Source organism: Chenopodium quinoa, unplaced genomic scaffold, assembly GCF_001683475.1.
Source record: "Chenopodium quinoa cultivar QQ74 unplaced genomic scaffold, ASM168347v1, whole genome shotgun sequence".
Classification (NCBI taxonomy): Eukaryota; Viridiplantae; Streptophyta; class Magnoliopsida; order Caryophyllales; family Amaranthaceae; genus Chenopodium; species Chenopodium quinoa.
In genome coordinates, this window is record NW_018742455.1 from 1,485,324 (window position 1) to 1,512,513 (window position 27,190).

Here is a 27,190-nt window from a genome sequence, read left to right on the forward strand (position 1 = left end):
CACACTCTCTTTCTTTCACATCACTTCCCACTATCTCCATACTTTTACTTATCCTCTTTCTTAAATATTTCCAACATCAATGAGTATCCTTTCTCATATACTCTCTCCTATTTAGATATACCCCACCATATATTCTCTCTCCTATTAACACACTTAATTATTATTTTAGTTTGTAAAATATGTTTATTATTATTATTATTATTATTATTATTATTATTATTATTATTATTATTATTATTATTATTATTAATCGAACAAAAATACGTCAACTAATACATTTTCACATTAATATAAAAGATTAGTAAAATACGAAATACATGAATTAAAAGACATAAATTAAAAATATGAAATACACGGATGAAAATAAACAACGAAAATAACACACATAATTTAAAATTATTAAAATGCTCATTTTATACATAAAATTTTTTTATGACCGTTGGTGTTTTTGGTTTTCTGAAATAAGTTACCGTTAACAAGTTATAACGTTATAAAGATTTAAGTCACAAAAAATAAATGACCACTCTCGTTGTGACAAGTGTCACAAGATAACTTGTGCATGTTTGCCATTTGACGTTGGTTTGGCATTTTGCCTCCAACGGACACTTTTTCCTTTTTTTTTTCTTTTTTTGTTGTTTGCTTTTGCTTGCTTTTGCACTCGGGACGAGGCATTGTTTCCTTTCCATAGAAAGGAAATGCTAGTTTACTGCCCAAGAAAGGATCCTTTAGCTACTTCAGCATTTAAGAGGAATCTAAAAAGTACAAAAAAGGATGGCTAAAAGGAGAGTAATCATCTCCATTGCTGATGCTCTTAGTACCTCTCTAAAACCTAAGGTAATAATTACCATACTCTCTTCAAACAAAAATAAAAGAAGATAGGTTTAAGTGATTATTTTCCATGATTAAATTAAATTAAAAGGTAAGAGTTAAATAAGGTATTTCTGGTATTAAGAGGTCATGTAGTCTAAGTCCAATTATCCAAAAGTCCTTAAGAAAGTCCCTGAGCTCCGCCTTGCAAGAACGTCTGAGGGCTCGGCTTGCAAGTAAGAGAAGGTTAGCTAGCTCGAAATGTGACCCGAGAAAGCCCCTCCGAAACTTAAGTCAACAAAATGTACTTTCAAGAGAGAGAAAGTAGCGAGAGAATGACATAGAATTAGAAAAAAGTTACAATCATTAATCATTTGTGAGCTATTTATAGATGGACTTTCAGATGACAAAGTTGTATTTTTGTGGACATATTAGGGGAAAATTTGTACTTTGTGATGATCAATATGGATTGGATCATAAAGGGGTATTTTTGTCATTTCGGGTACATTGGGGGCTTAGGAAATAGACTAGGCCCAAACATTTATTTGTTGTCTATCCACTCCATTTTCATTTGTCATACCAAACACCCTCGGTATTAAGTAAAATGTGTAATGTACGGGCTTTTTGAATTTAACTACTCCGTAGTCCTTACTCATTAACTACTCTGTACTCATTAACTTCCTCATACTATTCGTCGTAACAATTACAACACTTTATAATTAGGCAAGATTCAATATCCAAAATATTAGTAAACACACATTTTTTATTTAGACGAACTTTTATTAACTTATGAAAAATTTAACAACAACAAACCAACTTTTGCTCCGTTCAGTTCTCTCAAAATGCACCAACATTTAAATCTGTCCAAAATAAACCCAAGTTTCTAAATTTTCTCCCATATTAAACCAAGCAGGTAAGTTGACATGTTATACCAAGTTGCAATCCAAGTAGTGTCATCTCCTTATTGGTTAATTTTTTATAAAAAAATTCTGATAATTTAAATATATTATTTATTTTATTTTTAAAATTTTGATAATAATTAAAAACAGATTCCTCCCTTTCCCCCCAATGTAACTATTCTTATTTATAGTGCACAAAATATACGAAGTACTCTATATGTGAGTATGTGACATCAAATCATTTTTTTTTCCACTATCTTATGCTCCGTATTCCTTAAAAACCATGCAATAAAAGTATAAAACTACCAATTGTGGGAATATAACCTTCATCCTGGAACAAAGTAGTACTTTGTATTAAAATGGTGGGAATTGACCTCATCATCTATTTCCAATCTCATTATGTTGTTCTTGTTCCCAACCTTATCAAACACAGTGGGTTCTAGTGCGGCTGATCGCACCATACGACAAGTTGCCAAATCAGCAAATGACAAAGTAACCCCAGACAAAGTAACCCCTTACTGACTTAGTAGCCCTTGATCAAGTAACCCCTGACTGACCTAGTAACCCCTGACCTAGTAACCCCTAACCGACCTAGTAACCCCAAGTAACCCCTAACCGACCTAGTAACCCCCAACCTAGTAACCCCAATTCAAGTAACCCCTAACCGACCTAGTAACCCCAAGTAACCCCTAACCGACCTAGTAACCCCCGACCTAGTAACCCCTAGCAACCCCAAGTAACCCCTAACCGACCTAGTAACCCCAAGTAACCCCTGACTGCCGACCTAGTAATCTGAAGTAACCCCTAACCGACCTAGTAAACCCCAACCTAGTAACCCCTGACCGCCGACCTAGTAACCCCTATCCGAACCACCAAGTAACCCCTGATCAGATCTAGTAACCCCTTACCCACCACCAACAAAAAACTACCACCAACAACCACCACCAACGAACCACTACCAACCTAAACGCCTTGCCACTAGCCCCGGCCCTAACCCACAAACAAAACCCCGATCCAACCAAACCATTAAAAAAAATCAAATCAAACAAATACCTTAAAATGTTAACAATGGTTTCGAATATCACTTCAAATATGGCTAAAAAGGCCAAATTCAACCATGAAAATTCTAGATCTAGAGTTTTCATGGCTTAATTTGGCCTTAAAAACCTTGAACTTGTTTTCCGGCGACGGAGTCACCAAACCACCACTACCCTCCCAGCGATACCACTACTTCCGACGAATGAACCACCGACGAACGAACCATGAAGACGACGATTGCGAAATTTGTGTTACGTTCTCTGAGAAAATGAGATGAAGACTTTGGCTTAAAGAAAAAGAAAAGAGAAGAGAGAAAAAGATTTAAAAAAAAAATAAAAAATTATGGTCAGCCACATATGAAACTTTGTATATCAAACAAGCAAGAGGTTTTTTTTTTGTTTTTTTTTCATCAATTGAGATTAAATCGATCTCCCAATCCCACCCTTAATTCTTGGGTACCAATACATAATTTTCAAAGAATGTAAACATATTGTAAGATTTGTAACTATGCCTTTTAATCAATGTCAAATTGCAATGAACTGACTTCAAATCCACATATATCTCAATCTACAAATGATTAAGGTGCAATACAACAATGATTTACCTGAAAAGTAATACTTCCTCTGTTCTATTAATATTACAACAACTAGTATAGTGCCCGTGCGATGCACGGTTTATAAATCAAATTATTAAACCCGTAGGAAAAATAAAAATAAAAACAAAGGTAATTCATTTACTATTAAAGGACTTGTACTAATGGTCAATAAAAAAATAAAATTAAAGCAACGTTATTTGAATAGTATTTTATGTTATTTGAATTTCTTTTAATTTTTTTATAATGTTATTTTATTAATTGAAAAATAATTGAATAATACTCCACATAGCTATATAAGAAGTGGACTAATTTATTTATATCTTTCATTGAGAAAAAAAACTAAAATTTTCTTATCATACCATCTGCATTAGTAGCTACAATCAATCTAATATATACATGTTTTATTTACCCGTCGCACTCATTAAATCTATAGACACAATAATAACCCTATATTTGACCTACCAGAACATATATTTTCCTAAGTTAAGAATTGTGCCAAAAACTATATATTATATAATAGTCATATATATAACCAACAGCTGATTAAATATAGTATACAACACAAATAGTTCGTATATAGGTATGGATACTGATAATTTTATATAAATAAAATATACGGATTATATATTACTAAGATTTATCCCTACATTAATTATAAAAAGGTTAACAAAACTCTTAAAATAGTGCATGGACATTTATATATCTAAAATTGTTCTTTTTACATATATTTTCCCCCATTTAATTTTAAATGCCTTAAAATTGTCTCTTGAATTCGCTAAATTGATTTAAAAGGTTATGTTTATTTCAATATTTAAACCCATTTACTATTTTCATTTCCTTTTGTTTTAATTTTTCTATTTAGAATTTATTAGACTATTAGGTTTCAAGATCGAAGTCAATATCTTTTTACCGTACAATCACTCTTTTTACCGTACAATCACTAAATCAAAGTCGCTCAACTAAAGTTTTGGACATTGCATAGCTACACAACATCCAACACATTTAATGATTACATGCAAATAATTTTAATAAAACTACGCATTCGATATAAGTTATTAAACAATTTAACTATATATACATTTTGATAGGTTTATATCTTTCATATTAACATAAATTTACAAATGTTATTATCATATTTTGAAAAAAAAAATTACACTTTGGAGTTTTGTATAAGATAGATAAAGGATAAGTTAATTTCAGTCATATATGCATTGAATTTTGGGTGTTCTATCTGGTTCACCCTTTGGGCTAATCCAGATTTGAGGACATTGCATAGCTACACAACATCCAACACATTTAATGATTACATGCAAATAATTTTAATAAAACTACGCATTCGATATAAGTTATTAAACAATTAAACTATATATACATTTTGATAGGTTTATATCTTTCATATTCACAAAAATTTATAAATGTTATTATCATATTTTGAAAAAAAAAATTACACTTTTGAGTTTTGTATAAGATAGATAAAGGATAAGTTAATTCTCGTCATATATGCATTGAGTTTTGGGTGTTCTATCCGGTTCACCCTTTCGGCTAATCCAGATTTGAGGATCAGTTCTAGGTTATTAGGTTCCACTCCCCTTCCGATTGTTGTTGCAGGGGAGCACACAGGTCCTCCCTACCAAGTGTAATCTCAATCACCACTATACCAACATGGAGGACACGTGTTATAAAATATTATGTTATATACATATACTTTTTTATATTATAAAAAAATTATATTATATACACATACTATTATAGTTAAAATTATTATTATGTATAAAACAACATAAATTATTGCACATGATTGTTGTATATCTAGTATAGTACATGAGCAATGCACGATTTTTAAATCAAAATGTTAGTTTTTCTAAAAAAATTCATAAGTAATAGCATTGTTAATACGAATATTACAATTTAAAACATGAGTAATAGTTATAATACATTTTATATCTATCCCTTTTCCGTCAAAGGTTAATTCAATTTAACTTTTATTCTTCTTGTTTAGATTGGTTATTGGTTCAGTTTTTTTTTTTTAATTTTTTTTTATGCAAGAAAAACAAAAAGTCATTGTAAAAGACATTGTATACAAAATGAAAGGCCGATTAAAATTAAATTTATGTTCAAGATTATGTATTTTTTTTCCAAGAGAACATTTCGGCTCGACATTCAGTATTTGTCAAGGAGGACAACAAACGATAAAAGTAATTTTTACACTATTTTGTATTTTTATCAAAAACTTTTGTATTCATCCGATTACTTGAATTGAATTTAGGATAATTTGTAGACTATTTTAGGTAACTTTTATCAATAAAGCATAAATAACTTTCATTCATTAAAGGGTAGCTTTTATAATAGGTGCACAATATTTTATTGTACATCTGTTTTTTTTTTAATGTTTGTATTGATTTCATAATTGACGTCAAACTAAATATTATCGATTTTATTTAATTTTCATAAAAAAAAAACTATATTAGCCTTTCAAAATACGAAATATTTGTTTCCTGAATTATGCCACTTTAATCATATTGTTTCAAATTAGTTATTATTCTTTAACTTAACTATAAATAAAGATTGGAAAGATTTTATGGATTATTTGTAGTATTGGAAAGTATATATTTATTATAAAAAATTAAATTAATATTTATCTTAGGAAATCATGAAAATCTTATGCATGTATAGAAACATACTTTTATTGTTTGAAGTTTAACAAAAATAACTATGCTTGAATATGTAAACAATAATTATATAGATATATTTTATACATAAGATAAGTCAATGAGAGAGTGACATTTGTCATCCTCACATTGAGGCGCTTGTCTTTTAGTATAATATATATAGATATAGATAGATAGATATATAGATGGACTTTTTGCACAATTCGTCACTCTTGTTTGATCATATGGTATAACTTATACGTTAAGCAAAATATAGGCATGTGGGATCTTGTTGGATTCGTCTCATAAAATACTTTCACAATATTAACTTTTTATAATTTTTACTCTTACACAATTATAGATATCTAGCATATAAAATATGCTTTAGAATGCGTAATTTCCTCCTTATTGCAATATTAATAGAACGGAAGAAGTACTTTGTTTCAATGGCTTTCCAACGACTGGATATGCCCATTTTGATACAGAGTATAATGTTATTGACTAGCATGTTCGCCTAAATAATTGATGATTCGCCCGTATCATGCCTCAAAAATATTAAAATAATAACATACCAGAACAATGAAGAGAGAAAAAGGTGGTGTAAGCAATTGATAATATATACCATCTCTGTTAATTTATCCGTAACTTTGGAACTTTGGAATTTTTAACCCTTACATATAGTATAGGTAAATAAGATAAATATTAACGGAGGTAGTAATTTTAATTTATACAAATTGGTTGAGAAACTCATCCACGGTTGTGTATTTTAGCTCAGGATATAGTATTGTTGCTTCCAAACCGAATGATGAATTGATAGCAAAGTTGGATTGTTGTCCATTCACAAAAACTGAGTGAGCAATTGATAGTATTATCTTCAATAATGCATCTGTTGCATCTGTGAACAATGGATGAACCATAATTCATAAATTAACAATAGCACAATTTTACAAAAATGTATAACTCACTTTAATGTTTTTGGTAGGTTAGGTCCCGTGTCTTGCACGGTAATTTTTAATAACTACTCCGTATTTGCAAATAAACAATGTATTTGTCTCAAATATTATAATTAATCTATACTTCTATACTTAGTATTTAAAAACAAAAACCACAACTTTTTCAAATGACACGTGGCATCATAAGTCACTCATTACCCCCATATGCCACGTGTCACCTCCCTTAATATTTATATTTAAGTCTTTATGCATTCTACAACTTGCAAATTCAATTAAGAAAGTGAAGGGTTTCATTTCCACCATAATAAAATAAAGTTCAATTAATTAGTACACAACTATACATTGCATCTATTAAAAAAAAAAAGAAAGAAAGAAAGGAAAAGAAAGAAACTACGCATTACATAAATATATGAATAATAATAAAAATTGTCTTTTCATCTCATAGACTTTAAATATAATCTTAATTAATATGTCATTTCATATCCCACAATATTTATGTATATATCTAACTAAATTCCTTTATCTTCTTTCACACTTCTATCCTCACTCGTTTTTTTGTTTTCCTATTAATTTATAGAAATAAAACATAACTGGTTTTCTTAAAAAAATAAAATAAAAATAAAGCATACCTACATATGAAAATAATTCACCCAAGTAACAACCCGTGCATTAAACGGGTCAAAAAGCTAGTTTATTCTAAAGAGCCTATAATGCATTTATTATAAAAGAGCATATTTATATGTATTTTTTCTTCAATATTAAATTTCACCAACAAATTTAGTACCATTTTCTTGTTGTTAACCAAATGAATTTCTTAAAACTTTGTACATTACACTTCGTAATCTGTATGTATGTCACAAATTATGTTAAGAACCTGATTTTTTTCCTTAAATATATACTTCCTCTGTTCTTTTTTACTTGACCTGTTTCTTTTATCACGTTTGTCAATGCAAAACTTTAACGATCAATAACTTCAATTCTCCATAAGTAAAAATCATAAATGTTACTCCCTCCGTCCCTAAATTACATTCCTCTTTCTAGCATTTATTCCTCACATAATAGAGAGAAAGAGGAATGTAATTTAGGAACGGAGGGAGTAGTATATTATGATAGTATTTATTGAGACGAATTCAAAAAGATCTTTCATGAATATGTTTTTCCTTACATATTATTCACAAAAGACGGTCAAAGGAGGAGTAGTGAATAGTGTAAAAGTCAAAGCGGGTCAAGTAAAAAAAACGGAGGAAGTAGTTGTTAATATTTTTTTGTATAAGGACACGTCAAATCTTTTATTTTAAGCATTTTTTTAATATTTGATATTCAAATTACTTTCTTGGAGCTTTTAATATATAATTAAATAAAATAAAAATAAAATCCTTGTCGTAATTATTATATGTGTAGTATGTACATAATATTCTAGCACAATTTATGTTAAAAAATCGGATCTACTTTTTTTTTATTCAAATTTATATGTTGTCAATGTATGTATTTTGTAAGGATATATCAAATCTTATATTTATGTATTACTCCGTAGTTTGCTATATACTTCGTAGTTATTAATCTATTGGTACCACTCCATATAGATTGGTGTATGGAAAATTTAATAGGTGTGTCGCGTACCTAACAAAAATAAACCTAACACGCCTATCAAAAAAAAAAATTATACTTCGTAGTTATTTATGTATAAGATTCATCCATTCTATAATAATTGACATATATAAATTTAACATGTGCACCTATTTGACCCTATAAAAAATATACTTGAATATTATTAGTAGTAAAAAAGTTTAAAGTTGATGTTATGAAACTTTATATAAATATCTATCTAGCAATTTTTTTATGATAATATATACTTCTTCCTTTAAAAAAAATTCACCATTTGGATTGGGCAATATGGGTTTAATAAAGATTTAAAAAGAAATCAAATAATAAAAATGTCCATGTGACTACAAAAAAATTAAAATAAAAAGAGTAAATATCACATGTAAGCAAAGGTAGGATGGGTATTCAGTTTGTATGTCAAAAAGTGTATGAAAATATACCTTAATTAAGAAATTGTGCAATTAATATGTAACTTCAAAGAAAATGGTCAATTAATAATAATTAGTTTTATATAAAAAAAAACAGAGAAAGTATCTCTCTAAACTTTGTAGTCAGGCTTGATATATACATGAATAATAAATTAAAATAAATAAATAAATAAACAAAATCAAAGTGTATCAATTGTTACAGAACGTATTTAAAAAAAAAATTATAAAACGGATGAAATATTGAAAGAGTAAGGCCCCGTTCACTTCGCCTTATTTTTGCTAAGCTGAAATTATTTTTGCTGAATCGAAATTAATTTTACTCAACTGAAATTATTTTTACAGATGTTCTATTATACTTCTTCTTTGAGTTTACTGATTTTAATGAACTGAAATTATTTTTACTAAACTGAAATTATTTTTACTGAACTGAAATTAATTTTACTGAAATGAAATTATTTTATTGAATATTATTTTTTTTAAGTAAACAGGGCCTAATTGGGTAGGGGTTTGGATTATTATAAATCAAGTTCCAACATAGTTAAAAAAACTTTAGAGGTATAAGAATCCTAATTAAACTAACCTTGAATGTTCTTAAGAAGTTGTTCCTCTTTGACATATATCTTTTCAAGCTTCTTGCCAAGTTTGTTCTCCCATAAAGACACAAGCTCGTTGAAAGAGTAGATGTTTGCTGGGGGACTAATGTGAAGGATGTGAAGGATCTTGTTTAAGGTCCTTGGATCATCCATTGCTTTAATAGTATACATGGCAATATCTTCTTCCATGTTATAAATTCCTACATTGACAAATTGAAAAATGATTATATGCTAATCAATGATTCAATGTAATAAAAACTGAAGTAAAATGAACCAAAATCCGATTAAAATTAAATAAAGATGTCAATGTCATTTATTTGATTAGCATTAATATGTACTTTCTAAATATGAAAACTTTAAAAAATTATAAAGAACAAACGAAAATAAAGATATTCAATGATAATTAAACGCATTAAAAAAAAATGATCATATCAAATCTGGCATGATCTAATATGATCTAAATCTGATTAATTCTAAAATAAGTTAAACTAAACATAGCTAGTGGTGAGCCTCATTTCTATAAATTATACTTCGTAAGTTGTGGATGAGTAAAAAAAAAAATCATTTAAAAAAGGAATAGGAGCAAATTCAAAGAAAAAAAAGTAGGGAAAATGTGTTACATATAATTGACATATATTCTCTCTAATATCCCATAATATAGAGTCTATTTCATTTTATGTGTGTTATAAGACGTGCTGATAATTTGTACGTGAAAGTAATAATATAAATGAACTTAACATCATCTTTTGAGCACGCATAATTTGTACATGAAAGTAGCATAAGTGCATGCTTTTTACCTTTTGTTGTTCCATCACCTAATATATAAACACGATCCCTTGGAGGAGCTTTAAGCTCGGGCTGAAAGAAGGTTTGGATGCTAGTACGAGCAAAGTAGTATGAACAAACGACAGTGTAAGGGATATTTTCTTCTTCAATTACTCGACGTATTTGAGACTTAGCCTCAATCAAACTCTGAGCAGGTTCAACACCGCTAACTCTATCAACATCCATACCAAATTCTGATGGCAAGAATCTCTGAACGCACAAGCTAATAGTAAAATAGTGTAATATTGTATCATCAAATGTGATTGTTAGGGCCTTTTCTGTTCAACATAATTCCATTTCAGTTCAACTCCAATCAGTTCAGTTCAGTTCTTAATTTCCTTCTCTCATAAACAATTGATTTCAACTCGATTCAGTTCAGTTCAATTCAGTTCAGTCCACTTCATGCAGTTCAGCCCCAATCAGTTGAGTTCAGTTCAATTGTTTTCGGTAAATCGGAGGAGGCCCTAAGTCTTCTATATTTTCGGCCATTAATTTAATTTGTATGTGTGTGTATGTAGGATTGGACTTAAAAATGTGATTGTTAGTGTTTACAATACACCAACGCTCAAAAATTAAAAAGTGTTTAGTAAAAATAATTTAAATTAAAAAAAATAATAATTCTAGTTCAACAAAATAAGATGAAACGACATTAATATATATACCTTAATATTGCGGGACTCTTTGATAGCTGCAATAATCTTCCTTTGATCTTGTATAAGTATGTTAGAATGAGAACGATGTCCAACGGTTGATATTACCACATCCACTTTTTTCATTGCTCTTAAAAGGCTTTCATGATCATAAATGTCTCCCTACATGCATGCATATTGTTACTCTTAGAATATACTACGCAGTACATCAGTAGATTGTACAGTACTATACAATTACAATGAAATACTACGTATTTAAATAAACTTGCTTGGTGAGTTGATAGGAAACTCACTTTATTACTTTGAGGTCACGATTTTTAATCCCAACAACTACATTTGATTTGAAGTAGGGGGAATCCCTTGCTCCCCCCTTTACTTTCAAGTGTTGACCTACGGAGGTATATTGACTCTCTTGTGAGAGGTATCGGAACTCACTAAGGTCCTTCATCTTGCCTTAAAATTTGAAGCTACTATATGTTTTTTGAACTAGATTATTTTATCTTGCCTTAAAATTTGAAGCTACTATATGTTTTTTGAACTAGATTATTTTAGTAGCGTATAATTTTCTTTTAAGCAAGGGCCCTTATTTCTAATTCTGCCTGTGGACTATAAAATGTCATAAACAACCCTGTGTAGGAGTAACTAAAACGAGATGGAAGTACAAGATATTAATTAGCTAAGAATTTTGACTTACAACGAGAACTTCGACATCATTATGGCTCTTAAAATACTCTTGCGTATCCACTTTAGAGAAGGTTTCTTCTCGAACAAGAGCAAAAGTTTGGTGTCCACTCTTAACACTTGCTTCGACGATGAATTTTCCAATGCATCCCGTTGCTCCGATGATCAATACTTTGCTCTTTGATGCCATTGTTTTAGAGGATGAAGGACAGAAGCAACTAGCTAGAAATCAAAGTAACTAGTTAAATGGCCTTTATCTTTGAGCTTTGGTGTACACATATAGTAGATACGTAGTAGTAGTAACGCTACTAACTGTGACCGTACCCTTTTTTAAAAATTTAAATTACTAATGTAACCTTTTGTATCATTTGTATATGTAGTCTCTGTCTTTTCTGCTTTGAAGGTAAGATATGCGTGGACTTGTAAGCTTTAGGACCCATAAAACATTTTTCATATGCAAAGTTAGTGCTATTGTACTAATGTCAAATGTTTGTCAATGATCTAATGTCCTTCGGCCTGGATTAGTAATGACTTTTCAAATCATACTTGTATAATTATCTTCACTAACTTTCATGTGGCCAGCCACATATTTTATTTAATTTTTTTTTTTTTTGAAAGAATGGTTAGGTTACTTAAGTTTAGTCATAGCTTACTCGGATAGTTAAGGGCGATTACTCACTCGATCAATCAAAGGTTATTCAGTTATTCAGGATTTACTTGATTGGTCAGAGATTACTCAATTTGTCCAGGGTTACTTGATCTGGGGTTACTGGTCGGTCAGGGGTTACTAGTGTGCTGTTAGCTGGCTACACGGCCACACACAAACCTCCCGAATTATTGTGGTGTGAGTGTAAAGGATAATGATATTAGCAATATCATTGTCCCTTTATTTACTCCTTGAGGTACACAATTAGGTTGATTGTCAAAGATTTTCCTAACTATTGTCTAAGGTACTCAAACATATACTTTAATGTATCTAATCATATTCTAATGCTTACTTACGTACTAATCAAATTTTCTAACATTCTCTTTTTAATACTTTACATGATATAATCGTATTTTAAATAATTTAGTCAGATAATATAGTCAAATGATATAATAAACCATCAGGAGCAAGAGCTTTCTTGTAGGTACACTCATGGAAGGTTCTTACAATTGGCATAGATTTGTGGTTCTTAGTGTTGTGACTATTGAGAATATGGTGATTAGTGGATTGTGGACTCAATGATTATGAAGAGCTAATACACACGAGTGCCTCGCCGTGTTGGAAGGTTATAGAGGGCCCGTAACATGCTTGCTTGCTTTTTAATTTAACAAAACTACAAAAGGACAAGTTTGCATTGCATTGAAACATAATAATTGAAACTTTAAAACTTCAGTACTAGAACTCCTAAAAAAACAAGCTACAAAACCTTTTAAAAAAAAAAAAACATCTTCGGATTATAATTAATACTACCTTCGATATTTATTACTTGCAACCGCGGGTTGTTATTTGTGAGATATAAAATTATTTCAAAGTTGCAAATAATAAAAAGGAAAAATTGCTCCCATCTGAACTTTGCCTCGTCCGTCCAAATTAATCCCAACTTTCGTTTATTATCTATCACTCCCAATTTTAGGGGGTATTAATTTCTATTGCACTCAACCGGTCATCTAACCTGATATAGCAAGTCACCAGACACGTGTCCTCACGTGATAGGTCCAAAAAAAATTAAAAAAAAAAACAAAAATTAAAAAAAATTAAAAAAATTACCAAACCCAGCCCCCACCCCTATCCCGGTAAACACCCCTCCCCCACCCCCAAAAAACTCTCCACCGCTGCCGGAAAACGGCGCCCACCACTCCCCCGCCCTGAAAAACCCACCTAATCTTCCCCATCCCTGTTCTCGTTGCACCTATTATTAGCAATCACCACCGCAATCACCACCGCAATCAACCCTTCTCACGACCACCGCACCACCTCTGCTCCCAACCATCGACACCAAAATCACCACAAATCGCGCGCAACTGCCCCAATTAGCAACCCACTGCTTCACCATGACCCGCAACCGCCCTCAACAAGTGCTCAACAATTCGAACAGAGCAACCCATGTTCGTCGCGAGCGCGGCCTCTGCCACCGTGGGGGTTCCGTTCCTTTCCCCTACTTTGGTGCGTGAGAGAAGAGAGATGGTGGGGGTATGGGGCTGTTGCTTTGGGTGGCCGGTGCTCCGGGGGAAGGGGGTGGCTGGCTGCGGGCTGCCGTTGGGTATTGGGTGGTTTAGTATAGTTTTTTTTTACTTTTGAACCAATCAGGCTGCGACACGTGTGCAACTAATGACAAGTCAGCAAAATTGACCTCTTCAATCGGTTCCAAGTCAGTTGGGTGCAATAAAAATTAATACCCCCTAAAGTTGGGAGTGATAGATAATAAACGAAAGTTGGGATTAATTTGGGCGGACGAGGCAAAGTTCAGATTAATGGGAGCAATTTTTCCTAATAATAAAAATCGGAGGTAGTATAAGGAAGACATGCTTTTAGACTTTTAGTGACCACACTCTTTGGTCAATAACCTTAGTTTTATACAAATTGATTGAGAAACTCATCCACGGTTGTGTATTTCAACTCAGGATATAGTGTTGTGGCTTCCAAACCGAAAGATGGTTTGATTTCAAAATTGCATTGGTCTCCTTTCACAAAAACTGAGTAAGCAACTGATAGTATCATTTTCATCAATGCATCTGTTTCATCTGTGAATAAGGAAAAAATTCAAGTTAGCTATAAACTTTTTTTTATGGATAACCAAATGTTAAATCGTAATCATTAACAACATTAGCACAATTTTAAAGAGGGGGGGGGGATTGGGTTAAAAGAAATTTATATACGTTCAAGTCTGAGTTGCACCCACCAACCAAATAGTATTTTCTAATTTCTACTTAGGTCCCGTTTGATTTGATGTTTAACATTTTCAATCAAGGAAAAGCACAATTGTAAATTATTTTTTTTGTTTGGTTGTATACAAGAGAAGTTCAAGAAATATAAAAAAAAAATATGAGTGAGTATGTGAGGGAAGTAATAAGGAGGTAAAGAGGATGGAGTAAAATGTGGCTTCCTTGTTTTGTAAAAGAAAATGTTTTCCATCATTAAAAATGCAATTTTCCACCATGAGAAAACTGTTTTCCACACCTTCACAAACTAATCGAAGGAAAATAGGAAAATTATTTTACATGAAAACATTTTACATTAAACCAAACAGGTAGTTAATATATTTTCTGTCAATATAAGGGTTTGTTCTCTTACGTTGAAATTCAGTTCAGTTCAGTTTAGTTCAGTTCAGCTCCTAATTTCCTTCTCTTATAAAATATTCATTTCAGTTCAGTTCGGTTCAGCTCAATTTAGTTCAGTTCATTTCAGCTGAGTTTAGTCAATGAGAACAGACCCTAATTTTTTTTAAAAAAAAATTAAATAAGTATAAAACAATTCTTGGGTGTACCTACCTCTATTTACAGACAAGTGTATATAAAAAGTGCTAAAATTGCGTTGGGGTCCAATTAAATAAGTTCTACTCCATAACAAAATTGAAATACTTTAGGAAAAAGGTATATCATGAACTGACCTCGAATATTCTTAAGAAGTTGTTCCTCTGTGACATATATCCTTTCAAGGTTGTTGCCAATTTTATTCTCCCATAAAGACACAAGCTCGTTGAAAGAGTAGATGTTTGCTGAGGGTCTAATGTAAAGGATCTTGTTTAAGGTCCTTGGATCATCCATTGCTTTGATAGTATACATGGCAATATCTTCTTCCATGTTGAAAATTCCTGTATTATTGTCAAAGTAAATAATGATATAATCATCAAGTTACTATTATATGCTAATTAAATTACTAATCAATGTAATAAGACTAAAAAAAAAAAAAAACATAACAAAATAATGAACCAACATCTTATTTATGTGTAACAATAGTATTACGGAATGAAATTAGTATGTGTAGAGAGCTAAATGGCAAGTGATGAGAATCGATCCATCCTAGGATCCCCTAGAGGTGGGGGAAGCTCTAACCAGTTGAATTATTCTTCAGTGTTATAAAAATAATATGTATACAATGTATAAGTACTTATAAAGCGAATATAATTTGATTAATCTATTCACAATAAGATGTGATCTAACCTTTTTTTTTTCATAAGGTTACAAGATGAATCCTCAACCAACTACACCAAGCTTTAAGATGTAATGAACTTAACATCATGTGATCTATTGAGCACGCAAACAGTTTGTACGTGAAGTTACGAATGCTCTTTACCTCTTGGAGTTCCATCGCCTAATATATGAACAAGATCTCTTGGAGGAGCTTCAAGATCAGGATGTTGGAATAAATTTTGGATGCAAGTACGAGCAAAGTAGTTTGCACAAACGATAGTGTAAGGGATTTTTTCTTCTTCAATTACTCGTCGTAGTTTAGACTTAGCCTCGAACAAACTCTTAGCTGCATCGACAGCGTGAACTCTATCAACATCCATACCAAATTCTGATGGCAAGAATCGCTGAAAACATATGCAAGAAAATTAAGTGTATAAAAAAATCTATGAAGTACATATATATACACTTTAATTTAATTTTTTGGACTTTTTTTTTTTTTTTAAAGCCAATTTTTTGGACTTTGTAGGTACAAGTATATCTATATACTACCTCCGGTTCATTTTAGTCGCAACAAAGGACAAGTTTACGTAAACCAAGGCAAAAGATTGAAAGCATGATTATGGAAAAATAAGGGTACATGCTTAACTATTAATCCAACCCCAAACAAAAAAAAAATAAAAAAAAAAATAACCTTAAACAGTAACCCACCACCACCACCACTACTGACACCACCAAGCATCACCTAAACCACCCACCACCACCATCCTGCATCACTGTAACCATCCACCACCACCCCCACGCACCTAGAAACCCACGAACCCAGCACCACGGTCGCTGATCTGCAACCACGAAATCCACTACAACGCCGCACCCAGAAACCCACGAACCTAGCACCACCAACCCAGCAAACCCACGAAACCAACCCAGCACCACGGCCGCCGATCTGATCTACAACCACAAAACCCACCACAACAACGTCGTACCCAGAAACCCACGAACCTAGCACCACCAACCCAGCAAACCCACGAATCAAACCCACTACCGTTGCTGATCTGAAACCCAAGAATCAAACCCGCAAACCAAACCGCCGATCTGCAACCCACGACGCCGCCGATCTACAACCCCCGCCGCTTGTAACACCATGAAGCCACCATGAAAATGGGGTTGGAGGAGGAGAGAGAATATTAAATTGGATGAGAGTTTAATTAATTAAGATTGGGGTTTAATTTAATGAAATCAGATTCGTAATTTAATAAGGGTGTTTAAGAAAAAAAGTAAGGGCATATATGTCATTTTACAGGCCAAAAGTTACCAAATAAGGAAAAAAAATATTGTGTTGCAAGTAATTTGAACCACCCCAAAATGAAAATTGTTGCAACTAAATTGAACTAGAGGTAGTATGTTTAATTAATATTACTTTTTTTTTTATCTATAAGAAGGGAGGGCCCCTATCCTATCACATGAATAGTTAGAATGGGGAATCGAACCCCCATCACTTGGAGGGTAACCATTTCTCCATCTCCTAAATCCCCGAACAAGTATGTGTGTATGTATAGGCCATATGTATATATGTGACTTTTAATCTACTCCGTATTATACATACTTAGCTAGGTTGGAAAAGTCTAAATCATCAACCAAACAAAAAATACTAATTGACCAAGTTTTAATTAGTAGCGAGCTATATCATCTTTTTAGTTAAAGATACATCCATCGTTCATATCAGTTTATCCCTTTGTATTTTTATAAGAAATAACATAATCAATCTTATTCAGTTATTGACTTCATATTAATGTCTACTTTTTAAATTTGTATGTATACATTTTTATAGAAAAAATTTGCAAAAATGTACAACGGATTTAAAAATAGTTATGTTTTACGGATTTAAAAATAGTTATGTTTTACATGTGTTAAAGATGGTACGTGAAAAGTCAAATAGGATAAACAAGGACAAAAGGAGTGTGTCAAGAAATAAAAGCGATCTAATAAATGACATACCTTGATGTTATTAGACTTTTTGATGGCTGCTATAATCTTCCTTTGATCATGGATAAGTATGTTAGAGTGATCATAACGATGACCAACCGTTGATATCACTACATCCACTTTCTCCATTGCTCTCAAAAGGCTTTTATGATCATAAATGTCTCCCTACATTGTGACAAAGATTAAAAATGTACTTTTCTTCATAGAAAAATAATGTTAAGATTTTCTTCCTCCATATGCAATTTTTATTTAAAGGTGAGCAAGAGGATGTCGGTTAGACCTCAACTTTCACGACTTTAAAGTTGTGAGTTATGCACTTGAAAGGAAGGGGGGAGGGTAAGGGGTCCTCACTTTCAAATATATCGTAGTTGGATGATTCGACCTTAGCTTGTGATCAAATTGTTACAATGTGAATTCCCAATCAAATATACCAAACATTGCTGAGAAAATCCAAGTTTATAGCCTTGATAAACATGGGCTGCTTATCTCATGCTTGGAATCCGCACTAGCAGATTAAATAATACTTCACATAATTTGTACTGTTTTACTACTATTTGGGTACTACTTTCTCCGTTCTTTTTAACTTGATCCGCTTTGACTTTTACACTATTCATCACCCTTTCTTTGACCGTCTTTTGTAAATAATATGCAATGAAAAATATATTCATGTAAGATCTTTTTGAATTCGACTCAATAAGTACTATCATAATATGTAAATTTTAAAATTTTTACTTATAGAAAATTAAACTTATTGATCGTTAAAGTTTTTCATTGGCAAGCGTGATAAAAGAAACAGGTCAAGTAAAAAAAAAAACAGAGGAAGTATGTACTATTGTTTGGGTATTGTTTGCTATGTGGACATTTGCTATTGTAGCCTTTGTAGGCGGATGTTTGCTGGACAAAGGTTATAGTTATACTACCTCCGTTTCTTATTATGTACAACGAAGGGATAAAGTGTTCCTTTGTTACACATAATAAGAAACAAAGGTAGTAATATAAATACCCCTGCCTCGTGACTTGAAATGACCACATTATTAAGATACTATACACATTTTTTTTTGTTTAACAATGCAAGGTTATAAGCCTGGGCAACCTCGAACTTCAAGCTTGCTTGGTTTCTTCATATGCAATTAGTTGCAAATATATAAGTATAGAAGTGGTAAAAATACAACTAAAATGAGATGGAAGTAGAAGAAATGAAGTTAAGAAATTTGACGTACAATGAGAACATTGACACCAAGGCTATGAAAATACTCTTGCGTATCCACTTTAGAGAAGGTTTCTTCCCGGACAAGAGCAAAAGTTTGGTGTCCGTTCTTGACACTTGCTTCGGCGATGAATTTTCCGATGTATCCCGTTGCTCCGATGATCAATACTTTGCTCTTGGATGCCATTGATTAAGAGAAGGAAGATATGAAACTACTAGAAATCAAAAAATTGGTCTTAAGCTTTGGTGTACGTAGTGAATAACTGAATATACATAATAGTAACGTTACTAATTTATGATATTTGTATATGTACTCTTTGAAGGGTAAGATATGCGTGGTTTTCCATGCTTTAGGGCCCATGCAATTATCTTACATGTGCTCAATTTAGTACTATTTGTATTCATGACATTGCTTGACAGTATTCTTATTACGTCCTTTGATAATTGATAATTGTCATGTAAGGCATGTTGTCATTGAATGAAATAAGCTGAACTGAACTGAACTTATTAGAGCTGAACTGAATATTTTATAAGAGAAGGAAATTAGAAACTGAACTGAACTTATTAGAGCTGAACTGAATTGAAAATAATCGTATGAGAACAGGCCCGTTATTTTACGTACTCCATGTGATAAATTAAGTATTACGTCGTATTGTACATACAAAATGACAATAATCTAGTGTCCTCTGGTTAGGACAATTGCTTGACAATAATTCAGTGTTCTTTGGATTACTAATGAGAGTACGCAAATTCTTCAATAAGATGACTTTCATTAACTTTTTAAAGGTGAGTATTATTACATCAATCGTATTAGCCTTTATACATGTATTAGATTAATTAATTGTATTAGCCTTTGAGAAACATAAACATTTTACACAATCAAACTCATTACAAATTAGAAATTATCCTTAAATGAGTTAAAGTTAACAAAAAAATTGTTACTGTTACCCTTGAATCAATTGTCTTTCAATAAATTTAATGAAAAGTATGTCTTATACATAAGACTGATTGATGAGAGTAATGAAAATTGCTTAACAATATATAATCTATATATTGAGTTTGCCCCATTCGGTTTATCGGAGCTTAGCTTCAACTACATCCGGATCCGACCCGGGTTACACACCTTGGCTTATGGTGGGTAAGTCTCCCAATAAGAATTTAGATTCGGTGAAGTTCAAACTTGAACCTCCCTTAAAGCGACATCAAGTTGTTTACCACTTGAGCCAACTCTCGTTGGTAACAATATAATTTGTTGTCTTTTGGATAATTGTCAAACAACTGTCCTATAAATCCAATTCAAATAAAAAAAATAAAAAATAAAAAGTTTCTTGAGGAATACGAGTTTGGTGGGATGTAATTTACCATATATATGTAAGAGTTTTTACATATGTAGTATTAATTTTCTTGTGGTTATTTTTCATTCTCAAAAACTCACCATGTGTAAGACAAACAATTTAGACATTGTTTGATTTATCTATTTATTTCAGGATCTTATTTATTATTTCAGACCAAATCAAATAAAAAAGATCTTAAATTGAAAGATACAAGTTATATACTAGTCCCCCTTTTTTTTTCTTTCATTATATACAAGTTCCTTTAGTTCAGACAAAATAATATAAGCTCATTTAGTTTAAAGCCTTCAATATAATTTGAAACAAACCACTATATATACTAGGAATATACTAGGACATTCTAACAAACAATCAGATGAACCAAATTGATTCTAAATACTCCGTAAACGTTAAGCATAATTTGTAAGGATGAAGATTTGGTCTCTGATATGAGATGGGACTTGAACTAGGACTAGGGATATTCCTGCTCAACAGTGAATGAGAGTGGTTTTATGGCTTATAATGCATGGCAGAATTCTGGCTAATGCCAAAAGACTAAAATACCAAGTTACAGAAGATCTCCCGTTGCCAAATTTGTGATGAAACAGCACTACATCTGGTAAGTAGTTGCCCTGCAGCTCGCCGAGCTTGGTTACTAGTGGGGGGTATGCTGCACTGCTGCAGAGTGCATACATGACTGAGTGTAGGAGTGGGAACCTGCAGCAATGGTTGGAAAGGAATTTGGCCCACATGCTACACTGTAAGTGTTGGTGGACCATCTCAACCAAAAACTTAAGCTGATGGTTGAGGCCCAAAAATATGTTTTACTCTATCAGTAAGGACTTGGTGGTTGTGGAGTTGGCGTTATTGGCTTATTGCAAGGCGATTTGGTAGATTAGAGGAAATGTTTCACCCGCTGGCCTTTGGACTTTGGTTGATTTGAGCTAAATACTTATGGAGCAGTGAGGGGATCTCCGGGTTTGGCAGGAGAAAACAGCATCATTTGTGATCATATGGGTACATCAGACCATCATTTTCCACTGTGTTTGGCATTTGTACCTCTTATATGGCTGAATTCATAGCAGTCTCTAGGCTGATAGGAGCAGCAAATGAGAAAATCTTGCTGAAGGATATTTAACAGGGAGGCAACAGGCAAGTGCCGGAATTCAATTGCAAAAACAGATTGGGAGGTGACTTTAGTCCATTGCTATCATAAAGGAGATAGAGCAGTGGATTGGTAAGCAACTACGGGTTTTGTCTAATGTTTACCAAAGCTGAGCAAGATCATAGAAGATGACATTACAAGGGTGGCTTAGCCACACGTAGTTGTTACTTAATACGAAGCATCTTTTGTTTTGTTTGTTGGGCCTGTGCCCCCTCAGTAGCAGCCAAAAAAAGAGGGGTTTCCTGCATGAATCTTTAGAGGCAAAAATGTAATCAAGACAGTGAACGTAAACTCGCAAGAAATGAATCAGAAGTTCAATATAGAGGATAAGTAGATCCCAGATCACATATTCATATCAAGACGTGTGTAAAGCCAATGTATACAAAACTAGAGTACATTGTGCAAAACTAACACTCTCAAGTTATTTGACTAACTAGCTCATATACTGAGCAATTGATCAAAACTTCAGCAAAAATGCAACTATTTCAGTGCACCTGCATGATGACCTAAGTAAATTAAGTAGATAAGTATATATACATTATCTTTTGTCGAAACTTTAGAATGTGTTTTCAACAACACCGAAATCTGACTGGTAGGATTCACATTGCGCTAATAAATCAGAAGATTCAGAGTCTCTTGTTGCAGCAAAGTTCATGCCATTATGAACATATTCAGGCGATAATGCAGGAACATATTCTTGTTAATTTTCATTCACCTGGTTAAACATCATGTATGCTACAGCTCTGTCGATTACATTGGTTTCTGATTCAGGTATCTCCATTGTTCTTGATCTGGAAGCCGCCATTTGTAAGAAATGAACTGTCAGAAAAATACTCAGAAAAGACATGATATCTACTTATTTAAATATTTTACTACTTAATGGGCATTTGGTATTTTAAATTTAAGTTTGGTTAGCCAACAAGATGACCTGGTCTTACACTCTTACATGTCCAAGTGGATTGGAAAATCGACTTGTGGTCTCAACAAAGGACCAATACCACAACTCTATGCGTTCTGTTGGCCTTTTGTGTGCACATACATAGCAGTGAGGGACTAAAGGTTCATTTATAAGATAAATTATACTCGACTTTCTTCCAAGCAAATCCTTGCCAACTTAGGCATCGAAGGGAGTTTTCCTCAATCTCACCCCCAAGGATAGCTGTGTACATCTTGCAGGTCATTACATTTAAAAACGATAAAAACAGGTTTTTCAAAAACTGAAAACACTATTCAGCCTACCAATTTTCTCAAATGAGATATAACACATGAATAAAATATGATCCTACACAACCATTTCTTCCAATATTTTCTTCATATTTGTTATCATTTAGCAAAAAACTATAAATTAGAGCATAAGTGAAGCAAAACCTTCTTAGCAGTAACAATGACACCAAACTAACTTAAGACTCAATTCAGTACTCCTTTTGTTACTAAATAATAGGCCACATTTGATTTTAGGGTCACTTTTAATAAATTCAATTAACATCCTTCGATATTTAAACTTGCAGGATTGTAAGTACCTTGAGCACTCATCACTAGTTTCAGGCATTGAAGGTTCATCTTCCATAGCATTATTTGATGTCTGCTGCTCTGAGTGTTCAGCAAGTCGGTACATGGAATCTCGAAGGCAAATTCGAGTCTCATCACTCAACTAGAAGAAAAAGTAGTCCACGTATTAGCAGCCACAGAACATAAATAAATACATGAATTAAAAAACAGAACACTAATGCTGTGATGGTGTTGGTTTTGTATGAGTTAACCCACCTGGTTTAGGACATTCTCAAGCCCCATCAGCACCGATTCTTCAATTGACGACAAATCATTAGCCTCTAATTTCCTTGTCTTCATTTGTTCTTCATGGTTAGACGGAACCCGGTCCCTAGTCTCCGGTACCTCAAAAAATAAATATGAATTAATACCAGCAAAACACCAAACCGAAACAAATGGTTCATAACCTGTAATATGAACTGATTCAAACTTTCTGTTTGCCTTAACTATTTTTTTTATTATAACTTTTCCTCCTCATGCCAAATCAACAGATTCCTTATTAAAAATTGATTAAGCCAATCTAACAGTAACCAGGAAAGGCAACATGGTAGGTTATCAACTTATCATCATGTACATGAAAAACATCTTAAAGCATTAGTTTAGACAGCATCTCACCTCTACTGATGGACAGCTACTGCGGCCTGAGTTGTTTCGAGAACTAAGTTTAGATGCCTGTGAATATTCATTATATGAGCTTTGTGAACAAGAGAGGTTGGGATCAGTGAAGCACTTCAAATTTCCCTCTCCATCTGTATCACAAGACATACTCTGAAATTCCATCATTTTGTTCGTTGAACCGCTTTCAGATGGCATTCCAATGTAGAGAGATTGCAGTGGGAGGACATCATCTTCAAGCAAGGAGCTCCTATACAAATCAAAACATAAACAAAAGGGTGAGAAAATCAAGAGAATACAAAGCTAGTATGGTCAAAATCTAATGTAGATGAATAAAAATTGATTGCCTACTGCACTTGGACATCCCATACAAATTGAAACTTTCTTCCATAAAACAGCAAAGTTTTTCCAACTTCAATGGGATATCCAAATTTCCTTTCTTAGTTTTGAGTAGGTTAGATGAAGAACCCAAGTGGACCTAACCCCTCAAAGGTCGACTCAGTCTATACCTAGCCTTTGCAGGTCAAGCACTTGGGAGCTGGGGGGGAAGGGTAAGAGGAAACACCACCCTCAACTCTCCAAGAACCGTAGTTAGCAAGGCTCGAACCTGTCAATGCTGAAGGTTGAAATCCTGCCAACTACACCAAGCAAGCTTGGTCTCCATACTTAGCTCATAGGAAAATGTAAAGTATTGACAAATTTCTACTATTGCTACATGATTTCCTACATGCATTAAAGCAAGTATGTTAAACTCCAGAAGCCTGTACAAGAATATGTCATCCGCTGAATCAGTCTCTGCGAGGTCATTGAAGTAGTAATCAGAACGAGCACAAGCAGCAGAAGCTCTACGAAGAAAATGAGGATCTTCGGATGATCTAAAATTGCTCGAGTCATGAGACTGAACTCCATTAATCTCTTTGTTGCCAGTTCTACCAAACAACGTTTGTTGCTGAGGTTTTGCATTCGCAAAGTTACCTGAATCAAAGGTGTTTGGCCATCCAGAGTTCCCTCCTATTCCACGAGTTTCCCATTGTGACTGTTGATAAGTATATTAGGTGACTCGTACTTCGTAGCTTTGTCCGCCCGATCGGGCGGACATTGCCCGGTCTGACCGGGCGGAAGAAGAAGAGGTGCCTGGCAAATTCGTTGAAGAAGCTGCTCTCGCGCCCGACCGGGCGAGCCTTCGCCCGACCGGGCGAGCCTTCGCCCGATCGGGCAGACCTTGCCCGGTCTGACCGGGCGGTGGGGGTTGGATACGTTGAAGCATTCGTATGGAGTTTTCTTCTCGCGCCCGATCGGGCAGACCTTGCCCGGTCTGACCGGGCGGAGAAGGAAAAATACGGAACGCGGATTTTGCGGTTTTAGGTTATCTTATTTTATTATCTTTTTGCCCAAGTATCTTTTAATTAGGGATTAATATAAAACCTCCCTAAAATCAGTATTAGGGTGAAGAGAGACAGAGTGAGAGCCGTTCTTGAGAAATACAAGAATCATCTTTGTAATCTTTGCAGTTTATAGTGAAATCATTCGATCTCGGTGCCCGTGGACGTAGCTATCACATCGATAGTGAACCACGTAAATTCTTGGTGTTGTTCTTATTGTTTGCATTGAATTTCTTTATTGTTTTCTTGTTTGTTTTCGACCTTTGCTTCCGCTGTCGCACACCAACTATCAGGCGATGGAAGCCTGTCAAGGTACTCTTGATCTCTTTGAACAACGAGATCACCATCATTTGCATAATACCATTCTGTCATAGTTACCTGAAGAAAATTTAAAGCAACACAGAAATTGTTAAGTAAATATTTTCAAGTAGCAATATTTTAGCATCATAATAACTCTATAAATATCTTTGTTGTAATATGATTGGAATCCTCCATAGATCATATTTGACTTGGAGATCAAACTTGTTAGATTGTCAATCTCTTAAATTTGTGTTATGACTTTATAGATTTGTAGTGCGATGAAAAAACATACAGATGTTAGGAGAAAATACAACTACTATACACAAGGTATGATTCATTTAAGTACTAAAGTTGAGAAGATATTGAAGATATATTAGTTTTATACTCCCTCCGTTCTAAAGTACATGCAATATCAAAAAGTGCCCATGTAATTAAAAAGTGAAATAGAGAGAAACCTCTAGCCGAAAAATACAAATGTTGCAAATACTATCAAACTTCCATGAAAGAAAGTGTTGCAAGTAATTTAGAACAGGGAATGATTTATGTTAGTATCAAAGAACGTAATATCTCGATCTAGAATTAAAAGTAACACAATCACGGATATTATTTTGAGGTGCCCGAAAAAATTCCTTACTTTACCCAAGTACAATTAGATTGTTCTAGGTATTCCTAACATACTGCCCACTTATAAAGAGAGAAGAAAGTTATTAAATTGTTTAGAAAAAAGAGAGAAGCAGTGAGTCTGCAGTCTGCATCATTGCATATAGCCCAAGCTTCAAGCCATTTTTGGTAAAATACAATTAGAATATCATGTGCCGCTTTCTTTCAGCCCTCATACCTTATCTTCACCGTCACCGCCACCGCCACCGATTCAACTGTCTAGGATTTCCTACTGCACACATTTTTTTCCTCCTCCCTAATTCATTCAAGCTTTTACTCTAAGCTATATTAAAAGTGAAGATGGATTTGGTCCCCTCTCCCCCTTCTATTATAAAAACATAACACGTGAAATGTCGGGCAAAACTGAGGTGTTCTAATACTCCATCCGTCTCATTTTATTTGCCCCGTCAAACTTAAAAGTTTTGAATTCGGAAATAGGGGTTGAACAACTCATAGTAAGTAAATCAGAGGAGTGCTTTATTTTTTTTTTCAGATCCAGCTCTGAATTAGCAGGAAGTTATTTTTTTTAACCAATCATAATCTGAGTTTAACATTGAGAGTATATTGTAAAAAATCAAAAAAAAAAAAAAAAAAAAAAAAAAAAAAAAAAAGAAGGTTTTAAGCAGATTACTGAGCTGATAAAATTGAGCTGACTTCTCATTGACTCATTGGAGAAATTTATGATACAGAAACAATAATTACTAGTTCTTGAAATCGAAGACAGTCAGATAAATGCTTTAAAAATATATTTAAATGAGAAAAAACATTATCATATCGAATTTTGTTAGATTTGTTTCAACGCGTATTTTATTAATGGTCTGGGTGTATGGCTGATTGACTGTATGTATGTATGTTTATATTGCTATTTGAAAATCATTCAAAACAGAGGAACAAATCAATTTTTTTTCAACAGATTCAGAAATTAAAAACCCAGAAAATTAAATTTATCATGTTCATTCAAATTTGCCATTTGTAGAAATTAGACTTAACACTTGTCATTAAGTTAAGCTAAATACTGAAATTTGAGGTGAACAAGAAAATTGAATTAAACTTGGTGATTTGAACTTGACTGTGATTAGATTATGTTAAATTCATTGAATTAACCTTCAAAATCCAGATTCATCACAGAAATCAATTGATGGGTTAATATAATCTTTCTTCACT

At 33.0% G+C, this 27,190-nt stretch overlaps 3 protein-coding genes across 6 annotated transcripts; all 3 read right to left on the minus strand.

Annotated features, from left to right (window-relative positions):
• Window positions 1-6,593: 6,593 nt before the first annotated feature.
• On the minus strand, window positions 6,594-12,032 carry LOC110718362 (isoflavone reductase-like protein). The gene is made up of 5 exons (XM_021897189.1): window positions 11,733-12,032; window positions 11,051-11,200; window positions 10,361-10,598; window positions 9,551-9,763; window positions 6,594-6,882 (listed from the first exon to the last, which is right to left on the minus strand). Exons 1-5 carry the CDS (start codon window positions 11,907-11,909, stop codon window positions 6,713-6,715), a joined length of 948 nt encoding a protein of 315 aa, XP_021752881.1. The 5' UTR covers window positions 11,910-12,032; the 3' UTR covers window positions 6,594-6,712.
• Window positions 12,033-13,980: 1,948 nt separating this feature from the next.
• On the minus strand, window positions 13,981-19,300 carry LOC110718363 (isoflavone reductase-like protein). The gene is made up of 5 exons (XM_021897190.1): window positions 19,039-19,300; window positions 17,831-17,983; window positions 15,999-16,239; window positions 15,313-15,516; window positions 13,981-14,446 (listed from the first exon to the last, which is right to left on the minus strand). The coding sequence occupies exons 1-5, from the start codon at window positions 19,210-19,212 to the stop codon at window positions 14,277-14,279; spliced, it is 942 nt and encodes a 313-aa protein (XP_021752882.1). The 5' UTR covers window positions 19,213-19,300; the 3' UTR covers window positions 13,981-14,276.
• A 2,518-nt stretch (window positions 19,301-21,818) lies between these two features.
• LOC110718364 (protein LNK3-like) lies at window positions 21,819-24,797 on the minus strand. Of its 4 annotated transcripts, none has more exons than XM_021897194.1 (5): window positions 24,660-24,797; window positions 23,685-23,934; window positions 23,286-23,414; window positions 23,042-23,172; window positions 21,819-22,312 (listed from the first exon to the last, which is right to left on the minus strand). In XM_021897194.1, exons 2-5 carry the CDS (start codon window positions 23,880-23,882, stop codon window positions 22,222-22,224), a joined length of 549 nt encoding a protein of 182 aa, XP_021752886.1. In that variant the 5' UTR covers window positions 23,883-23,934; window positions 24,660-24,797; the 3' UTR covers window positions 21,819-22,221. The 4 variants fall into 4 exon arrangements, with proteins under 4 accessions (XP_021752886.1, XP_021752884.1, XP_021752883.1 ...); XM_021897192.1 differs by having other exon boundaries at window positions 21,819-22,340; window positions 24,412-24,752; XM_021897191.1 differs by having other exon boundaries at window positions 24,412-24,741.
• Window positions 24,798-27,190: the final 2,393 nt, after the last annotated feature.